General features: G+C 41.3%; 1 protein-coding gene across 1 annotated transcript; it reads left to right on the top strand.

Moving 5' to 3' along the window:
• Positions 1 to 24,849, top strand: FBP2 (fructose-bisphosphatase 2). The gene is made up of 7 exons (XM_019711965.2): positions 1 to 274; positions 4,710 to 4,872; positions 6,996 to 7,088; positions 16,778 to 16,918; positions 19,076 to 19,213; positions 23,108 to 23,227; positions 24,438 to 24,849. Exons 1-7 carry the CDS (start codon positions 105 to 107, stop codon positions 24,630 to 24,632), a joined length of 1,020 nt encoding a protein of 339 aa, XP_019567524.1. The 5' UTR covers positions 1 to 104; the 3' UTR covers positions 24,633 to 24,849.

Raw genomic sequence — 24,849 nt, 5'->3', positions numbered from 1 at the left:
TCCTTCAAGGTTCTAGGCCAGCTCTGATACCTCGGAGCAACAGCTCTTAGAGATAAGCAAGGCTTTCTGCAGAGAGAAAAGGACTTTGAAAATTACCTGCCACAATGACTGACAGAAGCCCCTTCGAAACCGACATGCTCACCCTGACCCGCTATGTTATGGAAAAGGGACGTCAAGCCAAAGGGACAGGGGAGCTCACGCAGCTGCTGAACTCCATGCTGACTGCCATCAAAGCCATCTCTTCCGCGGTGCGCAAGGCCGGCCTGGCCAACCTGTGAGTCCCGGGGAGCAGGTGCAGGCACACAGACCAGTCCCAACGCGCAGGGGTCAGGTCCAGGTGGGGTGTAGGCAGAGCTGCAGGATCTCAGGCAGGAAATCGGGTCAAAAGCTATTTTCCTATGTGCCCCAGAGGGAAGTTGTCTTTAAAGTATCTGTCACGTGTGCTTTGGTAAAAGGGACTTTGACTTGAATAAGAAAGGAACAAAATGCTTGGAGACATGCTACGGTGAAAAAATATACATAATTTTTCCTGTTGCCATGTATGTAATGATAACAAGCTCAGTGGCTTGTTCCATTAAAACATATATTGAATTATTGCGATTTGTATCTGCATTGTCACTGGCACAAAGAAACAGCCAGGAGGCTTGGGCGGTCCCTTTATTTTCTTTGCAGATAAGAGCATTTTATTGTCATGACCTTTGCCAACAGTTAGGAGCTAGACATCATTTACAAAATAACTTCCCAGGAACTCGGCCCACATCTCTTTCTCACCATCGAAAGGAGTCTTGTTTTTAAAACGATTTTTAAATTTCTTCTCTGTGACTCTTTCTTTATCTTCTTCTCCACTTGGTGGGCAGGGAGCTGAGAGGTGCTGGTCCTGGAAGGAAGAAATGCCCAGTGTTCAATACTTTGTTCTCTTTGGTGCTTTATCCAAGCACAGAATGAAGCCAAGTTCAGGCTGTAGCAGCTGGTCAACCCAGACAAGTGTCCAGTTTAAGTCTGTGATAAAACAAAGCAGTCTTTCTTTAGGCTTCCCTTTTCATTGTAGTAATTCCAATAGAAGTCCTCTCAGAAGTTGAAGGGAACTATTATAATTATTATTCCAAACTGAAGAAATTACAAAGTCTTATCACTTAAAATTTTTGCTATTAGCAATTTAGTGCTTTTAACACACACACACACACACACACACACACACGATTGCATTCTATAACAAGATGTAATGATCACAAGATAATTACAGGATTATTTATATGTAAAGTTTTGTCCCAGTAATGGGGTCCGGATTCAAATACCTCATGATCGGCTTTTTCCCTCTCTGTGTATTGCTGTCACTGTATTATTACCTCATGTGGCAATAATGGCCAAACTCGCCTTGTTTGTGGGCTCTGCTATGCTTAGGGCCCTTCCCTGCTGTCTGCCTGACATTCACCAGCTCCTGCTCTGGGCCGACACTGGGCTCGGCAGCGGCTGCTGTGGTTGGGTGTTATCAGTCGGCTGCAGAACTGACTCTGTGGCTGCCGAGTGTCCAAATGAAGTGGAGTCAGGAGTTTGATAATTAAGGTGCTCAGATCTGATTTGGCTTTTCCTTCCACGTGATCATGAACAATGATCTATTCTTGCTAGGACATCAGTTTCCCCATTTGCAAGACGGAGAGGATGCAAATAGCCTCTAACTTGTAGGGTTATTGTAAGGGTTAGTGAGTCCACGTGATGGTGATTTCGGCAGTGCCAGCCCTATGGTAAATGCTCAGTATGAATGCTCCTTATTACCGTGGCTCCATGCCCAGACCTGGGGAAATTTGCCGGCTGGCTGGTCGATGCCACAGACTGACCAGTAGGTGGCAGGCGCAGCCCGTGGAAACACAACGTCAGGATTCCACATTTACTGGGAGGCTGAATTTTCCTTGGTCTGGCAGAGGGCCCACATTCTGCCAGTTCAGACGACATCCTTCCCCTGGTCCTTCTGTAACACACACTCAAAGTGGCAGCGGGAGAAGTCTATTGGCTAGAAATTCCTTCTTTATAACAAGATGCTGAAATTATTTTAAGAGAAATCTTGAATTGCTTCTCGGAGAGCTAAAAGGTTGCACTGTCCCAGAGCAAATCTGCTCAGGAGAAAGGGACTTCGACATATTTCTGCCACTTCCCATACATTTCTAGGCACAGATTCAATTAATGCAACTTAAAAGTGATTAGGAATTCTCATGTTTTCCTTCTTTTTTTCTCTGCTCCTTGTTGTAGGAAGAAGGGAATGCTAGAATGCCTCCTCTGAAAGCCTCTCTGAAGCTTTTACTGCCAAAATGGCAGAAAATCCACTCAAAAATGGTCAGGAAAGCTTCCGTGCGAGGAGGTATCGCCTTATGCGTTATAAAGCACCCCTTCACCCATGCTTTAACTTGGAGCATTTGTCAGGCAATCAGGCCTTATTGTGAATGAGCTTCAGTTCTTTCTGGAAGGAAGTGTGTGGGTGGAGGTGGACACAGCAGGATGCCTGGCACCTGGAGGAAGGGTGAGAGGGCCTGGTGAGGGGTGAGTAAGGGTGAGTTGGTGGGGTTTTGGGGGGGGAGATTGTAAAGCACAGGACAGAGAGCCTGTTTCTCAGCTCTGCTCACCAAAGGCCTTGGGCACCCTGACCATTCTCTAGCAGCAGCGGCTGAAAGAATCCACATTAAACAAGAGGTTGGGTTTGCGATCCCTTTAAACTCCAACGCAAAAGAATCCAGTTTTATTGTTGCTATTGTTTGTTTGCTTTTATTTTTTATTTTTTAATTTTTTTAAAGAATTTATTGGGGAAGGGGAATAGGACTTTATTGGCGAACAGTGTGTACTTCCAGGATTTTTTTCAAGTCAAGTTGTTGTCCTTTCAATCGTAGTTGTGGAGGGCGCAGTTCAGCTCCAGGTCCAGTTGCTGTTGTTAGTTGCAGGGGGCACAGCCCACCATCCCTTGTGGGAGTCGAACTGGCATCCTTGTGGTTGAGAGGATGCATTCCAATCAACTGAGCCATCTGGGAGCTCAGCGGCAGCTCAGCTCAAGGTGCCATGTTCAATCTTAGTTGCAGGGGGCAGAGCCCACCATCCCTTGCGGGAATTGAGGAGTCGAACCGGCAACCTTGTGGTTGAGAGCCCACTGGACCATGTGGGAATCAAACCTGCAGCCTTCGGAGTTAGGAGCACGGAGCTCCAACTGCCTGAGTCACCGGGCCGGCCCTGTTTGCTTTTATTTTGAACCAGAAGCTACATGCTTTGAGGCCAGGCTGCCAATATTGTTTTTCAAGGCAACTGGCTCAGCATATCACATCACAGCAGACATCAATTGACATAGGGAGGGATTGTGGGAGAGGCTGTCAGTCAGGGAAGAGGGTGGGACGTGACTTGTCCCCCTGAGGGTAAATCCGTGGTTCTCGACCCTGGCTACCTATTAGAACACTTGAGGATTCCTTCAACAAATAAATGACGTTAAAAAGGGAGAGGAAAAGAAATTACTTCCCTGCCATCCTTTCTTCTTTATTAAGTGAACACTATTGAATGTCTCCTATGTCCCCAGACCCTATGTCCCCAGATACAGTAGCTGTACTTCTTGCCTCAGTGAGCAGACAGTCCAGCAGGAAAGACATTCCTATGAACAGATCGTGAGCCACTGTGGATCGGATGGCAGTGGTGTGCCTGGTGTGTGGTGGATACAAGAAGGGGGTCCAGGGAAGCTTCTAGAGCAGGTCAGGAGGGTCAGTAGGAAAAAGCTGATGGCAGATCGGGACCATTTCTGCGGGGTAAGTGCCACAAGTGAAGGTGAAAAGGAGGAACAGCTTGCTGGGTGCTGGTGGCCACAGGACAGTTGTGGCTGTTGGAATGCAAAAGGCTTGGGTGCAGTGATAGCCACATTGTTCTTAGAGGTAAGAGTGTGGGGGAGCGGGGCAGCAAACCCAGGTGTGTGCCCTGCAGGTCTGGAGGCTGAGACTGGCTGAGTGAGGATGAGGGGGACAAAAGGCATTGCCAGTGTGGGAACAGGGCTTCCCAGTGGGGCCTGATGGGTTCCCCTTCCACTGTGGGGACTTGGGAACTCTGAGTGGACCAGAGTGATCTGACTCAAATTTTAGAAGGATCCTTCCTGTGAGGGTGGAAGCTATGTAGGAGACCTTTGCATATGAATACTTTAAAACACAAAGACTCTAGATAGAATTTTATAGTAGTGCTCTTTCTAACATTGCTTGAAAAGGTAGTGAAGAACCAAATTAAATTAGTGAAGTCTGTTCCCAAATTTCCTTCTTATTCAAGTAACACCACGCTACAGCAGGGCAATTTTCAATTCAGCCCGGCAGGCCACTGTTGGAGGATAAATAACAAATATTGAAATTCCAGGGCTATAAAGTCATGGTCCTTTGGTTTTTGGAGTCATTAATTATGGTACATGTGACTTTATGACTCTCTCTCTTTACCTCCCAGTGCTGAGGGCAGGTTTGCAATTTTGTAAAACTGAATTTTGGTTAGTGCATTGGGAGAACAAGGGAATAGGACAATATCCCCAAGATGTAAAGGAAGCAAGGTTGAGAATCACCGCTGTGGGACGTGACATACTTGGTTTGTGTTTACAATTTGGAGACACCGGAGCCATGAAGGGAAAAGAGGATACACTGGTGGTGTTTTAGTGTCTGGTCATTCAGCGTTTTTTTGTTTTTGTTTTTGTTTTGCTTTGTTTTTGGTCTTCTTAGGTATGGAATCGCGGGAAGCGTGAACGTGACGGGGGATGAAGTGAAGAAACTGGACGTGTTATCCAATTCCCTGGTAATCAACATGCTCCAGTCCTCCTACAGCACCTGCGTCCTGGTCTCCGAAGAGAATAAAGAGGCGATTATCACCGCCAAGGACCAGAGGGTGCGTGCGGGAGCCGGGAAGCAGTTCCGCTTATCACCACTAGACGGTGCTACTGAGTTGGGAAGATGGTTGCCTCATTTTTTCTTTTGTTTCCGGGATTTTCCTCTGTTGATTCATTTTCGGTTTCCCGAAACAATTGCATACTTCTTTAGTCGGAAATCTCATGCTGCCTAGTAAAAAAGACTCCAAAGCAGGGCAGTCATTCATTTAGGAAATAAATCACAGTGATTTACCGAAACGTCTCAGTGGGTGGGGTTCATGAGTTTTCACTGAATGTTTCCATAACAAGTGCTGGCATTTGGGGGAACTTGAACATCATCAAGTTCAGTAAAAAGTAGAGTTCGCTGGGAGAGCCGTACTATACGACCTTTTATTCTTCCCCTCCTCACATCTGCTCAACCCCACCCCCACCTCGGCATCCACACACTTCTTCATGCTGGTTATAGTTTCAGCAGAGGTTTCTTCATGCCTGACACACTGTCAGACTAATACAGAAAAGAAGTGAAAATGGTGCGTTCTCTTGCCTTAATACAATGGTAAACTTGGTTAGTGCAGGGTATGTCTGGGAGGGCCCATATTCACTATGGTTTTGTGAATAGTTTACTAGAGAGAGTTTTGCTGGTGGCCAAAAAATCCATCCCACGTTCAGCTGTGATACAGTAATATGAAATAAATGCTGGGACTACTGGCCTCTGATTTATACATTGGGTGTTGGGGACAAAGTGTCATTTCTTTATGATTCTCCGGTAGGGCAGAGAAGGTAAAGTAAAACCAAATTTATTAAGCAACTACTATATGTCAGGGACTGTGAAAAACACTTTTCTTGTCTTACGTAATGTAAGCTAAATCACACCTAATATTTTCAACTTTCAATTTCTACTGCTATGACCCTCAATTATCACTTCAATCCAATTTAACATTGTCTTTCCTGGTTGGCCTGAGCGACACCAGTCTTCACGCTAATTCATGAGTACTCCACGCCTACTCCTATATCACCTCCTTGAATACTTTCCAACATATGCTAGATGCTCAGCAAATATCTGTTGAATAAATACATGAATGAATGAACGAACTAAGTTGGATTATCCACAGGGAGAATGGGAAATTTCCAAGTTTATGAATTATCCCACTTTTTGTGCCCTCCCCCCCCCCCATCCCCACTCCTGTTGAGCAAGGGGGAAAAAAGGAAATAAAGTTCAACTTAAGCTAGGGCATTGCTCATTAGAAAGTCAGGGAAAAGTAATTTTAGTGGCAGGAGAAGTGACTCCCATTTTACTTCATGTTTTATTACCATGTTTAATTAGCCAGGAGACTCCAGTCCCCATCGTGAAGACTCTCAGAGGGCCTTGCACAAAGGAGGCTTGTAAAAAGTATCTGGTGACTTCTCATGGAATGTTGGCTGGAGCTGCCTGTGACAGCAGTGTGGGTGGGTGCCAGGGACATGGTATGGCAAGACCCCACCTGCTCTGTCTTCTGGTTTTCACATCAGACAGGTAGGTTGGATGCAGCAAAATGCAGAAGAGTACTTTTATTCTCCTGAGATATCTATCTATACATACCAGCTAGCTTAGTAAGACAGACCCAGAGGCTCTGGGACATTGCTCTGAGATTTTTTGAATTTTTTTGGCAAAAATGCTCCACAATGAAAAATAGCTGTCTGGGGAAAGGCTTAGAAAGAATTATCAATAACTGACCTTACTTTGGATGTCAGTGGAGTGAGTCCAGGTTTATCTTCAGTTTCTCTACTTCTTCCCTGCAAGGTGCCCATTTCAGATCAGGTTTCCTCTCACACCTTCAGCAGCTCCAAGTCCCCGTGGGCCCAAGTTGGAGGGGAGGAAGGAACCAGAAGAGGCAGAAGGAGAGCTATTTGGAGGTCGTGGGACCTCCATTGCCTTGTGTGGGTGTCAACTAATCTGTTATGGGCAGGTAGGCTCTGAGCTACACAATTCATATATGCTGATATACTCTGCCATTAGTAAGTAATTGCATTTTTGAAAAGGATATCCCTTTGTTCTAAATCATTTTTTGGTGTCATGTCATCTGTTCCATATCACCACTTACATAGACTGTGTTGATCAGAAGGTGATCTGATTGGTGGTTCTTCCTTCCCTCTGTATGTTCAGGGGAAATATGTGGTCTGCTTTGACCCACTGGATGGATCTTCCAACATTGACTGCCTGGCCTCCATTGGAACCATATTTGCCATCTACAGAAAGGTGAGTAGACAGTCTGATCTTTAATGCCTCTTTCCTCTGGTGGTTTCTGGAAGGTTCCTGGGCTGGAAGCCACACGTCTGGAGTTCTAACCTCTGTCCTCCCACTAAGCAGACAGGCCACTGTAGGCAATCATGAACCTTACTCTGCCATGGGCTCCTCATTGGAGGAAACAAAATGGTAATTTTCCCTTTGCCTTCTTCACGGCATTCATGAGAAAATAAAGTGAAAGGACAGTTGAGGCCTTGTTTTGAAAACCTGGATGCGACACAAATGTCAGACAAGGTATTAGGTTCCAGGCAGCATCTGAAAGCCCCTCTGTTTCTTCTTTGTGTATCTCAAATCTAACTGCATGTCTTATCTATCACTGCTGTAACAATTTACCACACATTTAGAGCTTAAAACATCACCCTTTGATGATCTTCCAGTTCTGTAGGTCAGAAGTCTGGCAGGTGTGGCTGGTTTATCTGCTCAGGGTCCCCTAAGGCCAAAATCTGGGTGTCAGCCAGCAGGGCCTGCTATTGAGAGGCTGTGGTGTGTGTGTGTTAAGGATTTAATGAGCTTCTGGGCTCATTTAGGTTGTTGGCATAATTCAGTTCCATTCTGTCATGGGATGGACGTCCTTGTGTTTTGGCTGGCCAATGCTGGGGGTCATTCTCAGCTTCTGGAGGCTTCCTGCATTCCCTGGCTTGTGATTCCTACATCTTCGAAGCCAGCAAAGGCAGGCCAAGTCTTTCTCACACTTATCTGTCTGGGTCCCCCACTATGCCTCATCTCCCTGCCTCCAGCCACAGAAAGTTCTTGGCTTTTAAGGTCTTGTCTGATTAGAGTTGGGCCCACTGGGATAATCCAAGATAGCCTCCCCCTTTTAAATTGGTAACTGTAACAAAGTCCCTCTTGTCATGTAATGTAACATAGTCACAGATTCCAGGGATTAAGATGTGTTTGGGGCCATTCTACCTGCCCCATATACTTAACAACAGACAGGATTTTATGGGTTGGTTTTTGACCATCCAGAATCTTCATGCCAAACCACATAATCCACACTCTACTTCAGTCCTTGCTCAAATCAGGAGGGCTGGGTCTTTGCCCTTGGGGCTTTCAAGCAGGAGGCCAAGGGCACTTGAAGTTCTCAAGGATCGCTCTGTTGGGTAACCTGCCCTCTGATTAGTTTTCGAAGCCCATCTCTCGGGCTCCACAGTGCACATTCTTTTTACTAAATTACTTATGATCAAACAAATGCAGACTTCAGTTATTTGCTATACTACCAATTTAGAACAAATTATATAATGTTTGTATAATTAACTTTCCATGTGTGTCTTTCTTAGCTCTCCTAGATTACAAACTCGGGAGAGGATTGGGTATGCCTCATGTCACCTAATGTTCTGTCTCTAGATATTGATAATCCAATAAATATTTCTGCTTGGCTGATAGTTATCCAAAAAAGGGGGGCAAGAATTTGATTTGTGGGGCAAAAGCTTAGCAGAAAACTAACCTTAGCAGGATATGTGTATTAGCTTAAACTTTTTTTCTGAGAAGAAAAACAAAGAATCGATGAGTCATCTATTTCTTCTGTCTTGGAGAACAAAATGGAAGCTAACCCAGCTTGGGCTAGAGGAAACTTCCAAGGATGTTTTCTAGTTGGTGGGTTTTGTTTTGTTTTGTTTTGTTTTGGGTTTTTTTGGTTTTTGTGTGTGTGTGTTTTGTTTTTTCCTTTTGAAAAGAGAAAAGGAGACTCTTGTTAAGGGAGCAGGAGAGAATGACAAGATATTTTCTCTGATATCTGAGAAAGCTAAAGACTAAGATGATTTTTCAGTTTATGCAAAAATGAGTTAGATGAGTAAAAGAGCTTTGTTTCCCCATTTGAGGTATAGCTTAGAGATAAAAATAAAGAGATAGCTGGTGTGATACTTATGAAAGTCTGGAAAAAGACACCCAGTTGTATCTTTGAGGTGGTTAGTATTGGTGTTCTCATCATGGCTGTTGCTCTTGACTCAGCCACTGCTCTACCCACCTGGAAGAACAATGCTCTTAGGTCAGTCCTCATCTCAGCCCCAAAGCAGGTACACATAATATTGTCACTTTTTTTAAAAAAAACTGGTGAACAAATGGAAGCACAGAGAAGGTAAATAACTAGACTAAAATCATCAGTCAGGCCTACGGCCATACCACACTGAATGCACCCGATCTCGTCTCATCTCAGAAGCTAACCAGGGTCGGGACTGGTTAGTACTTGGATGGGAGATCATAAAATCATCAGTCAGGACATGGCAGGATAGGGATTCAAATGGGCCTTCTAACTTCACCTTCATGGCTCTTAATAGCTTCTCCCCTCTCTCCCAGTTTTACTGAAATATAATTGGCATATAACATTGTATATACTAGTTTTAGGTGTACAACATGATTTGATATATGTATATATTGTGAAATGATCAACACAATAAGTTTAGTTAACATCCATCACCTCACATAAGTACAATTTTTTTCTTGTGATGAGAATTTTTAAGATATACTCTCATAGCAACTTTCAAATATATAGTACAGTATAATTAACTACAGTTACCATGCTGTACATTATATCCCCAGGACTTATTTATCTTATGTATCTTATAACTTTTGACCATGGGTGAACCATTTAACCATGGGTGAACCATTTCCCCCTCATTGCCCCACTACTTGCCTCTGGCAACCACCAATCTGTTCTCTGCTTCTGTGAGTTCAGTTTTTGTTTTGTTTTGTTTTTTCAGTTTCACATATAAGTGAGATCATATAGTACTTGTCTTTCTCTGTCTGACTTATTTAACTTAGGATAATGCCTTCAAGGTTTTTAACATAGAGAATGCCATCCATGTTGTTGCAAGTGGCAGGATTTTCTTCATTTTTTATGGTTGAATAATATTTGATTGTGTATGTACACCACATTTTTTTTATCCATTTATCCGTTGATGGACACTTAGGTTGTTTCTATGTCTTGGCTATTGTGAACAACGCTGCAATGAATATGGGAGTGCAGCAATCTGTTCAACATAGTGTTTTCATTTCCTTCAGATACAATTCCAGAAGTGGAATTGCTAGATCATATGATAATTCTATTTTTAATTTTTTGAAGAATCTCTATACTGTTTCCATAATGACTGTACCAATTTACATTCCCATCAACAGTGCACAAGGGTTCTCTTTTCTCCACATCCTCACCAGCACTTGTTATCTCTTGTCTTTTTGGTGATATCCATTCTGACAGGTGTGAGGTGATATTTCATTGTGGTTTTGATTTACATTTCCCTGATAATTGGTGATTTTGAATAACTTTTTACGTAGCTGTTGGCCTTTTGTGTATCTTCTTTGGAAAAATGTCTTCTCCGCATTCAGTTTTTCTCCCCATTTTAAAAATCAGATTGTTTGTTTGTTATTGAGTTATATGAGTTCTTTATATATTTTGAATATTAATTCCTTATCCTATGTATAATTTGAAAATATTTTCTCCCATTCTGTAGGTTGCCTTTTCATTTTGTTGGTGGTTTTAATAGCTTTTTAAGGCCAATTTGTGTAAAGACAAAGAGGAATAATGGGGAAGGCTGTGATGCGAGGGGACAAGGGGCATATGGGAGGCTGCTGCATCTTCCTCTCAATTATTCTGTTAACCTAGAACTCCTCTAAAAAATACAGGGTATTTAAAACAAAAAGGAGAAATATTATTATACATAATATGGGATAGTCACACTTGAATTTAGGTGATTTTGAACACAGAGATTTTTGTCTTAAAGTTAAGTAAAGCACAGTTTTTGAAGGCTAATCCAAATAACCATAGTTTCTCTCTGATAATATTTCTAAAGAAGGGGAGCAAATTTGAGAAACTAATAAACCACTTTTAGAATGGAAATTATGAACAAGGAAAAAAAACAGAAAAAAAATCTCTAATGGAATGGAGATAAGTAATTTCTGTCATAAAAAATTCAAAGTAATGGTCATAAGGATGCTCAACAAACTTGGGAGTAGAACAGAGGAACTCATAGAAAGTCTCAATAAAGAGTTAGAAAATATAATAAAGAACCACTCAGAGATGAAGAATACAATAACTGAAATAAAAAACACACTAGAAGGAATCAACAGCAGATTAGTTAATACAGAGGAACAGGTAAGTGACAGGGAAGATAGAATAGTGGCAATCACTTAATCACAACAGCAAAAAGAAAAAAGAATTAAGAAAAAGAAAAAGGATAATATAAGGGACCTGTAGGACAACATTAAGTGCACTGACATTCATGCTATGGGGATTCCAGAAGGAGAAGAGAAAGAAAGGGGCAGAAGGTATATTTGAAGAAATCATGGCCAAAAATTTTCCTAATCTGGGGAAGGAACAAAGACATCCAGGTCCAGGAAGCACAGAGAGTTCCAGACAAGATGAACCCAAAGAGGCCCATATCAAGATATATTGTAATTAAAATGGAAAAAAATGATAAAGAGACAATCTGGAAATCAGCAAGCTGAAAGCAACAAGTCACAAACAAAGGAAATCCCATAAGGCTATCATCTGATTTTTTCAGCAGCAACTCAACAGGCCAGAGGGGAGTGGCTGGAAATATTTAAAGTGCTGAAAGAAAGGAACTTACAACCTAGAATACTATACCCAGCAAGGTTATCATTCAGAATTGGAGGAGAGATAATTTCCCAGACAAGCAAAAATTAAAGTTCACCACCACCAAACTGGCTTTACAAGAAACGCTAAAAGGTCTTCTTTATGCAGAAAAGGAAAGGCCATAACCAGGAATAAAAGAATACAAGTAAGAAAGAATTGCACTGGTAGAGGCAAATGTATAATAAACACAGTGAATTAACCACTTATAAAGCTAATATGAAAGTTAAAAGACAAAAGTAGCAAAATTAGCTATAGCTACAATAAATAGTCAGGGACATATAAAACAAAAATATATAAATATATGATGTCAAAACAAAGCGTGGAGGGAGGAGTAAAAATGTAGTGCTTTTAGAATGCATTTGAACTTAAACACCTATCAGCTTAAAATTAACTACTATAGATATAGATGGATATATATATATGAATCTCATGGTAACCACAAACCAGAATCCTACAAAAACATACACAAAAAATAAAAAGAAAAGAACCCAAACAAAACACTAAAGAAAATCAGGAAACCAAAATGAAAGAGGTCAAGAGAAGAAGAAAGGAACAGACAGCTACAAAAAACAATTAACAAGATAGCAATAAGCACATACCTATCAGTAATTACTTTAAATGTAAATGGACTAAGTACTCCAATCAAAAGACAAGAGGTGACTGAATGAATGAGAAAACAAGACCCACCAACATGCTACCTATCTCATAGATGATAGGGTTAAATGTAAAACTTTGCAACTTTTACAATAAAGCATGAGAGAACATATCCAGGAACTGGGTCTTGGTGCAGAGTTTTTAGACATGACACCAGAAGCACAATCTGTAAAATTGAAAAAGAAAAGATAACTGATAATGGGACTTTATCAAAATTGAAAACTTTTGCTCTGTAAGAAGATGAGCATACAAGTATAGAATGCTCATTTTTTGCTTCTGTTAAGAAGATGAGCATACAAGTATAGAATGAGATAAGTATTTGCAAACCACATGTCTGACAAAAAAATACCTAGAATTCTCAAAACTCAACAGTAGAAAACTCCAAACAATCCAATTAGGACATAGGATATGAAGAGACATGTTACTGAACAGGTAAATATAAGTTTCTTAGTAAATAAGCTATGAAAAGATATTCAACATCACTCCCCATTAGGGAAATGCAAAATAAGACCACAGTGGGATATCACTACCATCTATAAAACATCTAAAAGAAAAAAACAGTGACACGAAATGCTGTAAGGATGCAGAGAAACTAAGTCTTTCAAGCATTGTTCGTGGAAATGTAAAATGACACAGCCACTCTGGAAAAGTTTGACAGTTTCTTTAAACAAAACAAAACATAACAATGAAACAGTCACATACTGTAGGACTTATCAATTCCATTCCTGGGCATTTATCCAGAGAAATGAAGGCTTATGTCCACACATAAAACCTGTACATGATTGTTCATAGCAGCTTTGTTGGTAATAGCCCCAAACTGGAATTAACCAAAATGTCCTACAATAGTTGAATGGTTAAACAAACAGTTATACATTCATATCATGGAGTACTACTGAGCAATAAAACGGAGCAAACTATTGATATGTGCAACAACTTTGATGGATCTCAAAGGCATTATGCTGAGAAAAAAAAAAAAAACTTCAAAAGATCACAAATGGTATGATTCCATTTATGTAATAGTCTTGAAACGACATATTTATAGAGATGGGGAAGAGATCAGTGGTTGCCAGGGATCTGGGATAGTGGGGAGGAGGCAGGTATGACTATAAAGGGGGAGCACTCGCGAGATATCTGTGGTGATGGAAGAGTTCTGTATCTTGATGTGGTGGTGGGTACATAAATCTACACATGATAAAATGACATAGAGCTACACACACACTTAATACCAATGTCAGTTTCCTGGTTTTGATATTTTACTATACAGTAAGATATAGCACATGTAACATTGAGGAAAACTGGAGGAAAGGTACATGAGATCTCTCTGTACTACCTGTGCAACTTCCTGTGAATCTATAAATATATTTTTTTAAAGTTAAAAATATTTGGGAAATACCTAAATTTTAAACAATAGAGGCTGATTAAATCTGTGTAACTTCCTGTGAATCTATAAGTATATATTTTTTTAAGTTAAAAATATTTAGGAAAAACCTAAGCTTTAAACAATAGTGACTGATTAAATCTGGGGGGCCCACGCAATAGACTATCCAGCATTCTTATGAAAAAGTATGTACACACACACACACACACACACACACATATATATGTGTATATATATATGATTTCATATATATGTGTGTGTATTCATATATATGTGTATACATATGTGTGTGTACTAACTTATATGTATGTGTATGCATGTCTATCGATTGCATGCAGCAACTATGGGTCAGATTGCACTAGATAATAAAAAAACAGACATGAACAATCCAGTTGGCACCTGCCACCATGGAGCTGCCATTCTATTTAGGAAATCAAACATTAAACACACTAATGAAGGTGTGTTGGGAGCTTCAGAGGAGAAGCATTGTGTACCTGGAAGCCCAAACCATGAGGTCAGGGAAGGCCCCACAGCAAAGCTGATGTTTCACCTGAGACTTGAAGGGTGACTATGAGTTCCTCAGGCAAAGTGTGAGAGGAGAAAGGAGAAGGCCATTCTGGCTAGAAAGAAGAGCATAGGCGGAGTTCTGGAGCCCACAGGCAGGGTGGAATGTTCGAGAGAAAAAAACCTCAGTGTTGCTGCAAGATAGGGTTTGGGGGTTGGGCAGAGAATGGTGTTGGACAAGGCTAGTCCATCCAGCCGGGGTTAAATCATGGAAGACCTGATAAAATGAGTTAAGAATATTGGACATCAAGGCAGTGGGAAATCAATGAAGTGTTTTAAACAGAGAAATGACATGGATCTGAGTGGGGCAAGGATAGAGTGGGAGGACCTGGCAGGAGGTGATGGCCACTCGGACCAAGGGATGGTGGTAAGAATAAATGGGAGGGCTTGGACCTGTGAAGAGTGGGTTGTAGAACTGACTAGACTTAGTGACTGAGTGAAGGTTGTGGGTGAGGGCGAGGAGAGTGGTTAGGGAAAGGGAGGGGAGGGTGATTCCCAGATCGCTACTGGTCAGATGACATACCATTTGCTAATCTGGGGAGCAATGGGAGAAGAGTGGAAATTTTGGGAGGTGAGACAGGGAAGATGAATTCCACCTTTGATGTGTTGTACTTGAGGCATCTGTGGGATACCTGAGTAAGGATATCTGGTGAGCAGATGGCTCCAAGAGTTGGCTTTCAGAGGAGATGAAGATGGAGGTCTGGGAGTCATTGGCACTGTGCAGGGCTTAGAACTCTTGTGGGTGAGATTGCCGAGGAATGTATAGACTGAGAAGAGAGTTTTATCAGTCAGGACTCTGGTATAAATGCCAGGAATGGATCAGGAAACTCCAAGACAGGAATATGGCCAGCCTCAGACACAGATTTCTGGAGCAGAAACTCTGATTGAGCCTCTTTGGGTCAGGAATGTATTCCAGATCCGTTTAAACTTGTGGGGAGGGTTGCGGGACTCATAACACAAACATAGCAGCTGAGATTCCAGTTCTCCACTTTGGATAGGGTGGCAGTTAAGAAGGTCCATTTTGCACTGGGTAGATACCTGAGGGTTGGGGAGGAACCAGGAGGAGCACCAACATTTGAGAAGAGGGGCTGGCAAAAGCAAATGAGAGGGTACATCTAGAAAGAAAGAAAGCCAGACAAGAGGGAGGTGGACAGAAAGAAGTTCTGGAGAGACACGTCTCAAGAAGGAGGCAGTAGCCAATGGATCCAACACCGCCTAGAGGTCAGCTAAGGGGAAGACTGGAAAATGTGGGACAGATTTAGTAGATAGAGTCATATCTGGCAGGCTGCTGTGGGGTCAGGAAAAGGATAGCCAATGTAGGCAGGCTTTCTAGACTCCAGGATAGAGATGAAGACAGAGACAGGAGAGTAACTGCAGGGACGTCTTGGGATCTAGAAAGTGTTTCTTGTTGTTTTTTAAGGACAGAAATTCTATGAGTAATTAAAGGCCAGTGGAATCAGTGGGAGAGGAGGGGTTCTCTTCAAGCCATGGTGTAAGTTCCTGAGGACCAAGGAGAGGGTGCGACGCCGAGCAGAGGCCACAGGATCATGGCTCAGAGAATGGAAAGTCTCTAGTCAGAGAACTCTGATTTTGTACACAGAAAATGTGATCTGTCTGATAGCCCAAAAAAAATGTTTCAGAAGCTTCCATGGGGAAGACCAAAGATTTAATTAAAAAAACTGAATACTACCTTCGCCTTCCAGTTCGCTGAAGGTTCTTAAGAGATCATGCATTAGAGCAGTGTTTCCAAAACTTTCATGTGCATCAGAATTATCTGGATGGGTGATTCTGAAGGTCCAGCATTTCTGATTCTGGGGGTCTAGGTCATGGCCCAAGAATCTGTGTATCCAACCACATCTCAGGTGATGCTGATGCTGGTCCACTCTGAGCACTCTGGTCCATTCTGAGCACGGTTCTCAGAATCCGTATGTAGCCTGGGAATCTGAAAAGAAAGCCAAATTATTGATCACATGTGCATATCGAATGAACACATAATTAGTTGTAAAAAAAATGTGTTAGAATGAATGTGAGATTGTAAAAGTAAGGAAAAATATTAAAGAAAATGTGTCATTTATTTATTTCCCTAGGGAAATACTAAAATAATAAAAATATTAAAGGGAAAGTGCCATTTTTAAAGAACACCTTAAAGAAAGGTAAGATTTGGTTTTAAAATAAATTTGTTAGGATGCTACTGGCAGGGGACAAACTGGCCCCATATTCTGTGTATTGTTGAGAAGGACACTGGCTTAGTGACAGGAGATGTGGGTCCAGCCCCAGGTTTATCACTCTCTGGTTTTAAGATGTGTGACCTTTCTGACCTCCATCCCTCTCTTTCAAATAATACAAATTATTATTTTATCCTTAGAAGTTATTCTTCAGGAGGGTTAAGAAGCCCAAACCTTGGCAAAGGGATCTCTTCAGAGACAATAACACACCATGTTTCTCTCCTCTCTTCCTCAGACCTCAGAGGGTGAGCCTTCCGAAAAGGATGCACTGCAGCCAGGCCGCAATATTGTGGCTGCGGGCTATGCGCTCTACGGCAGTGCGACTCTGGTGGCTCTTTCCACCGGGCAAGGAGTGGACCTCTTCATGCTTGATCCAGTAGGTACCCAATATTGGCAGTACCAGCACTTGGGACTCTATGGGCCTCTGTGCTTTAATTCCAGTCCCCTGGGATAACTTCCTGGTCATTCTTAATACTTGCTTCTTGGGCCAGAGTCTAGTTTGGGGAGACAACACTATCATAAAAAACATTAAGGACCTTTGTCCAAGTGAGGGCATTTGGGGGTCCTACAGTTTCAGTCAGGCCCCATCCTAAAAGAGTTTATTGTCCAAAAGTGTGTTCAACCTCTTTTGTTTATGGGAATACAATGGTTTAAAAATCCCAATGCTGCCAGTTTCCAGACAGAAACTTGAATTCTTTAGAGCAATACCACTTAATAGAACTTTCTGTGGCGATGGATATATTCTGTAACCTGTGCTGTCTAATATGGTAACCACTAGCCTCATATGACTAATTGAACACTTGCAATGAGGCTAATGTGACTGAGGAGCCGGGTTTAATTTTTTTATTTCATTTTAAATAACTTAAATAGCCACATGTGACTACTGGCTACCCTATGGGATAGCATGAGTTTGGAGGACTTCCCCTAATCTACACGTTCTTCCCAGTAGGAAGAGTGACTGATAGAAAACTCCTTTATCAGGTTCTGCTTTAATCTCCATACTTCTCACAATGAGAAAATGCTCAGTAGTAGAAGAAAAAGCATAGCCTCTGAGTGGATAAAAAATGATAGCACAATGCTGACTGAAGGAAGAAATAATTGGATAAAAGATGTAAGAGTTCAAAAAATAAGGATGAACCTTTTGGCAAGTGTACATTAAAAATGTTCAGGAGAAATTTTGGAAAATATTTGTAACTTATAGAATGTCTCTTGTATTACTAAATACTGGTCGCTTTGCCTATCACTTGTAAACCACTTTGCCAAATATAGTCAGGTCTTCTGAAAACTCTAATGATTTTGACCAAAATCCATTTCAAAGTTTCCAGTATTCAGTAAGTCAAAAGCAATTGTTCAGTATTTCAATTTAATTTGAATTTACAAATGTTTATTGAGCATCTAGTGTGTCCCAAGATACCGTTGTAGCCTGTGGAAGGAGATACAGCACTGATGAAGCAGACAAACATTATAGCCCTGGTGGAGTTACATGTTGGAACGTGTATGTGAAAGGAAGGGGGGGGAGGGTGAAGGAGGGGTCACAAAATTTCAAAACAGGGTTAAACTAAACTTTATAGTATGGAAACACAGTATCTTTTCAAATATAAACATTTCACATATAAACCCATCAGATCAAAACCCATTGATGTTTCCATATGCTGATACCCTAATTTCTCCTTTTCAAGAAGCAGGCGAAACTGGAGAAATTCTGTAGTTCACAAACATGACTCTCAGACGATAAAATTCCCCTTCTAAAATTGTTCTAGAATAATAGCTAACAGTTATATAGCACTTACTAAGTGGTGGGTATGTATCTGTTCCAAGCAATTTACATCTATGAATGTAACCTCCCAGCAGCCCTGAGGGGGTCCTGCAGGTAGTGACTGGTGGCTATAGAGGAACTGGGCACAATTTTATTCATAATTCTGAGGATTTCTTTAGTTTTTGTCAATTATTCCTTATGCTGAGTGAATACAGTTTCTGACTGAAGGGATTTCCTCTTTATTCCATCTAAGAGCCAGAGGGGTACCAAGCACTTCTCTAATGGCTTCCAAGATTGAAACCTTAAGACAAAAAGAATAACTGGACCCACACATTAGTGGTTGAAATGCATCCCCCACCTTTATGACAAGTCCCATCTGCGTAACTTCTTCTCATTGTTGATGGCCCAAATCTTCCTGAAAACATTAGGAATTATCTGGGTACGAGAACTTGGTGGACAAATACAGCTAGATTACTTATAAATGAGGCACCTAGCTGACAGTGAAAGTTACAAAGGAAACTTTCCCTCTTCCCTTTGAATTATTTTATCTCCTGTTATATTACTGCTTGAGCTTCCTGTGGGGCTCAACATTGTCGCTGTTATTTATACAACTCATAAAAACATCACTGGGCTGGCTGCAGAAGGACTTGGCAATGCCCTGGGCACTTCCAGCGGCCCCCATCTTCTAATGTTCTCTGATTACCGGAGAGTGTGCTGTTGGCTTCTGTTTCCTGGTATCTTTCTTCTTCTTACTGGTGTTTCTCTTCATCTTTCTAGGCTCTTGGTGAATTTGTTCTGGTGGAAAAAGAGGTCAAAATTAAAAAGAAAGGAAAAATTTACAGCCTCAATGAGGGCTATGCCAAGTATTTTGATGCTGCCACCACGAATTATGTGCAGAGAAAGAAATTTCCTGAGGTGAGTGAAGAAAGCCTAAGGCGGCAGCAGGGAGAATGCTGTCTCAGTGGGTTCCTGTTTTGTGGTGGCTCTTAGGGCCTGGCTAAAAGAGGTTGGTGCCCCTGTTGATGGCTTGGTCAGTATGAGAATGGTAGGCTCTGCCTTTCTTCAAAAACAATCGTTATCTTTTCTAGCTAAATTTTACCTACTAAAGGTAATACTCCCCAGTTTAGTTTTCTAAGAGAAATTGTTCATAATCAAAGCAGAGACCATATTTTCAAAATTTAGAGGTTCAGGTCAGAACCTCTTTCAAGTCATTTGTTTTCTGCACTACCACCTCTACAGATTCTGGTCACTCAGTTGTATTTGCTTTCAGATGGAATCATTGTATTTGAAGGTCCCATTTATATGCTCTAATATTGAGGCCTTGTGTTTGCCCCAAGTTTTAGGAAGGTCTTTGGCTCCCAACGTGATCACCAAGCTGTGGACTTCATACTGCTATTAACACAGCCCCAACAGTCCATTGAGTGGGTTCACCATATTCACCATCGGGCAGGTATGGGAGCATAGTCAAATAATTTCCAGATCAAGTGTAAAGTCTGGCCTAAATTGGGAGTAGAGCAAAGCTTATTTACAAGTGGGACCTTCTCTCACTAAATTCTGGGGGATGTGGTGAGGGAGGCCCCTTTTCATGTGGTGGAGCAGCGCTGGTGTGGTGTGCCAACCTGGCTCCTCATGAGCTCCAGGGAAAAGGGCTTGGGATTCCATGGGGCCAGGTGGCACTCACTCAACAGGATGTGAGACCTGACTTTGCTGCCTCAGATAAAGCTTTAGAGGGTTTTCTTCTCTTTTTCTTTTGTTTGTTTTATTAAGTGAAATTCTCAGAAGTGCAGTTTCCTGTATCTCTGCTTTACAAGATAGTATTTTGCCATAGTGCACAAACCCGTCAGATATTTTGAGGGCAAAAGCAACAGGATATGAATGAGATTGATAAACTCAAAATTATTTACAAGTTCCCAGTCTTGGAGATAGTTTCATAATGGTTTCAATTTTAAGCTAAAAGTGCCCCCTTTAGAACTCATAAAGGAAGATATTTATTTTACCACTGAAAAATAAAACTCTTATGCAAAAAAATCCCATAAATCTCTTTGAAGAAGTTGTAAACTGAGAAAACAAGTAATAACCTCATATATGATATATGACCAACAACATGAATAGTCTGACTACACAAGGATTCTTGTAAACCTTGTGAAACCAAGGATTCATAACACAAGGATGAGCCAGCCCCCAAATAGAAAACCGTCCATTTTGGAAGACATGTAAATGTCCAGACAGCAACTGGGAAGGTGCTAATAAAAATTCAAATTAAAATGCAGTATCATTTTTACATATAAGATTGGTGAGGATTTAAAAGATGAATAATCAATAGTGCAGGAAAATAAGCACTCTCATAAATTGTTAATGAAAACATAAACATCACAGTCTTTCTGGAGGGCGATCTGACAATCTGATTTTAAGTATAAAATATCCATACATTTTGATTCAGTAGTTTATCCTAAACTCCCAGGAGTTTATCCTTAGGAACTAATAATTCAAACGAAAAGAGATGAATGCAGAAGGATGTGTTATTGCAGCATTATTTACAAAAACAACAAAAGGAATAACTGCAGTATCCATTCATAAGGCTGGGTTAATATATTATGGGCATTCACAATATCCTAGTGAATATTGTGCTATACGTGTATTCATCTATTACAAAGGTAAGCTCTTCTTTATATATTGATAGTGAAACATATTCACAAAATATTCAGTGAAAGAAATGGGCTACAAAACTAAATATAATCATATATATGAATAAAATGTCTTCAAAGAATATGACATTTTGTTAACTGGTTTCTCTGTATGTGTGAATGTGTGCAATGCTCATGTGTTAATAAAAATAGACCATTCCAATTCTCTTTATAGAAATTATTATAAAACCATGTCATTTGAAGAGTCCAAAGAATAACCAACCAAAATAATTTAAGGGGAAAAGGTATATCAGGAAGTTAATGGATAATAATAGCATATTCTTTTTTTGGGATTTTATGATGTTTAATATAATATTAGTCAGCTTTGTAAAATTTGTAATATGTTATGATTTCTTTTTCCATTTTAAACAAATGCTGTTCTGCACCTTGAAAAAAAGAAAGTAAAATAGATTATTCTGTTTTGAAAAAGATGTCTCATTTCTCTCCTAAAGCTTTGCTTTCTGGAAGCCCCGCTCAGGTGTGAGCAGGCTCCTCCCACTCCCAACGCTTCCTGAGGCCTTTGCCTGTTGTTTTGCTGCAGGATCTTTGTGTTCTGGCGGCCATTCTCCCACACACCACATCCCAGGGGATGGGGAGTGGTTCCTCCCTCCCTCCCTCCCTCCCTCCCTCCCTCCCTCCCTCCCTCCCTCCCTCCCTTCCTTCCTTCCTTCCTTCCTGTATCACTAGTTAACCACTCTTTCTCCTACGCTTTGCAACTAAGTTCTCTTGAAAGAATAGTTTTTATACACTGTCCACTTCTTCCTTTTGAAAAAAATATTTTAAAAATATATTGGTTTGTTTTTAGTTATAAAGTAAGACAATACAGAAGACTATATGCATTTTAATAACTTTTTAAAATGTGAGAAGAAAACGGTTGCCATTAAATCTGCACTAACATTACAACAACCACTGTCCACATAAGGCTATTGAGTGCTTGAATTGTGTCTAGTCTAAATTGAGATGTGCTATAAGATACACACTGGATTTTAAAAGCTTAGTGTAAGCAGGGAATGTAAAATAACTCTTGAATAATATTTTCTATTGATTACACATTGAAATAATAACATTCTGATATATTATTTTAAATGAAAAATTATTTCTGAAACTCTTTACAATTTTGCCAGTGGATAAACAATGCTTGCAGTAAGTGCAAAAGTCGTCATTGTTCAAGGAGGTCTGGTCTCAGAAAGCTAAAAAAGGCTCTGAACCATGGTACGCCAAGAAGGAGTCTCAAGGAGATGCCAAGCAATTGTTTGAATTGTAGGAGAGGAAACTTCTTCTTCCCTTCTAGGTTTTTTTGCCGATTTAATAGTTAAATCGACGTAAGACAGATTAACAGGAGAAAACCAATTTAATTTCATACTTATGGAAACACAATTAAAAATATGAGACTCAAAGAAATAACCAAAGCAGGTAGCTTTTATAACTTTTAGACAAAGAAACAATAACTGTGTGAAGAAGTTAGGTCTAGGGGGTAGTAAATTAGTGAGGAAGTAACAAGGTTTGTTGATACAGCCTTCTAGGCCCTCAATTCTCTATCTCTGGTGATAAGGGTGTCTCCCTTCTGGTACAGGAAGGTTCTTTTCACATGGAAGATTTATTTCCTGTTTTCAGGGGAACAAAGGAAGGTCAGAGTATCCTTCTTGCACTGACTGTTTCTCAAGTTACTTTAATTCAAAATAATCAATATGCCAAAGTGGCATATTCTGCTCTCCTTCACTGTATTCTTCCTTTCCTTTCCTTTCCTTTCCTTTCCTTTCCTTTCCTTTCCTTTCCTTTCCTTTCCTTTCCTTTCCTTTCCTTTCCTTTCCTTTCCTTTCCCTTCCTCTCTCTCTCTCTCTCTCTCTCTCTCTCTCTGATAGCTTCTCTCTTAAGATTGTTATAGAATATTGTGTCTTACTATAAGTAGTCTTACATTTGATGAGTCCAATCACTAGTCGAAGTATGGGGACACTTAATGAATGAAATTCTCAATTATATAATTCAATTTTTAATTCCTCAGCTAGTGGGTGGAGGATGAAGAACCTGGAATGCAGAAGCTACACCAACTGGATGTGTGACCCCGAGCTGGGGCTGGCTAATTACTGAACTCACTGCATCTGTCTCTTCCTTCTCTGCTTTCTAGGACAGCAGTGCGCCCTATGGGGCCAGGTACGTGGGCTCCATGGTGGCTGACGTGCACCGCACCCTGGTCTATGGAGGAATTTTCCTGTACCCAGCAAACCAGAAAAATCCTAAGGGCAAGGTAATTCCTCTTTGTCCACTGTATCCAGTCAGGGAGCCAGTTGGAGTTTCCTTTCTCTTCACACATGCTTTTTGGCTACTGCCCTGTCCTTGGCATGTCTTTCTGTGAGTGGGCAGGTAGAAAAGAAATGAGGTGTATTTCCCATTAGTGAACTTTGAGGCTGTAGTAGAAGGTTTGGAGAAGAAGCATAAAGTTGTTGATATTGGCGATTTTTCTGGCTTTATGCCCATCGTTCACCGTGAGTCAGCTGTGTTTATCTCCCATTTTCCACATGCTGTGTCTGGCTTTTAGCTTTAGCATCAACTCTTTGGATCATAGACTCCTTTGAGAAGCTAGAAACTTATGGACCCACGTCTCAGAAAAAAATACGCATGCAAGCATGCATGTTACATACATTTTTAGGGGATTCACAGATGACCTGAAGTCCACCCAAGATCCTCCTGTGTGTGCTTGTCTCTGTAGACCCATGTAGATTTTAACTGCAGAAAAAATCGATCACGTGGCCTGCAGGCTAAGACACCATGAAGACCTGGGCATTGTGTTTCCAGATAGGTTTACTACAATAGCATCTGAAGGTCAGAGCAAATGTTGGCTCCAACACAAGCTTTATGTGAGAATGCTGTACTCTTTTTTTCTTTTTTGAAGTATCTAAATCAACAGGGTATAAACAAATGTTAATTGGTTACAACTTGAGACTTTATTGTTTGACACCCCAAAGCCCCTGCTCTCAAGTCCCGAGGGCAAGGGAAAAGGGGGAAAGGAGCCAAGTTCTCCAAGTTGTCAGTTAGACTCTCACGTCAGTCTGTCCAGGACAGTGTGGCCTCTAGTGTCCCTCCCATGGACAATCAGGGACCCAAGCTTGAGTCCTCACAGATAGAGCCTCCTAACCAGGCCTGCAGATTCAATTTGCTTCATTACTGAACCAACGAGAAAAGGGTACCAAGATCTCATTCTCCCAAACAAAGAGGCAGGTCTCTCATAAGGGTCGCAAGTCAGCTAGTAACTGACCAGAGGTGCCCGCAAAAGTAAATGTGGTGAGCATCATCTGACGAAACCCAGCCTTGTGGAGGGTCTAGATCTCAGGCAGCCCCCTCTGCTGAGGTGGGTGACCTACTCTCACTAACGAGACAGACAGAAGTTCAGGAGTTGGAATTTAGGGGTGTGGCTCAGGATTTCCGGCCACTTGCAAAGCTTGTCTGCTTCTCCACAGCTCCGGCTCCTGTATGAGTGCAATCCTGTGGCTTTCATCATTGAGCAGGCGGGAGGCTTGGCGACCACAGGTACCCAGCCCGTGCTGGATGTGAAGCCTGAGACCATTCACCAGCGAGTCCCCCTGATTCTGGGGTCCCCAGATGATGTACAGGAATATCTCACCTGTGTGCAGAAACACCAGGCAGACAAGTAGTGAATTTGACCCTGCAAACCCTCTTCTCTTTGTCTTGTGCCTTGTACCGAGGACCCTGGATGAGTGATAAGCAGCCACAGTGGTGATGAGTAATAAACTGCCAATCTACTGAATTACAAACAGAACGGTAGAAGTCAACTGCTCAGCACAGGTCTAGAGGGCAGATGTGAGTCTGTGGTCAGTGTAAATGGTAAAAATAAAAACCCACATGTGAAAA

Source organism: Rhinolophus sinicus, linkage group LG04 (assembly GCF_036562045.2).
Source record: "Rhinolophus sinicus isolate RSC01 linkage group LG04, ASM3656204v1, whole genome shotgun sequence".
Lineage (NCBI taxonomy): Eukaryota > Metazoa > Chordata > Mammalia > Chiroptera > Rhinolophidae > Rhinolophus > Rhinolophus sinicus.
Note: the sequence above shows the minus strand (reverse complement) of the source record. Positions and strands in the feature narration are given on the sequence as shown.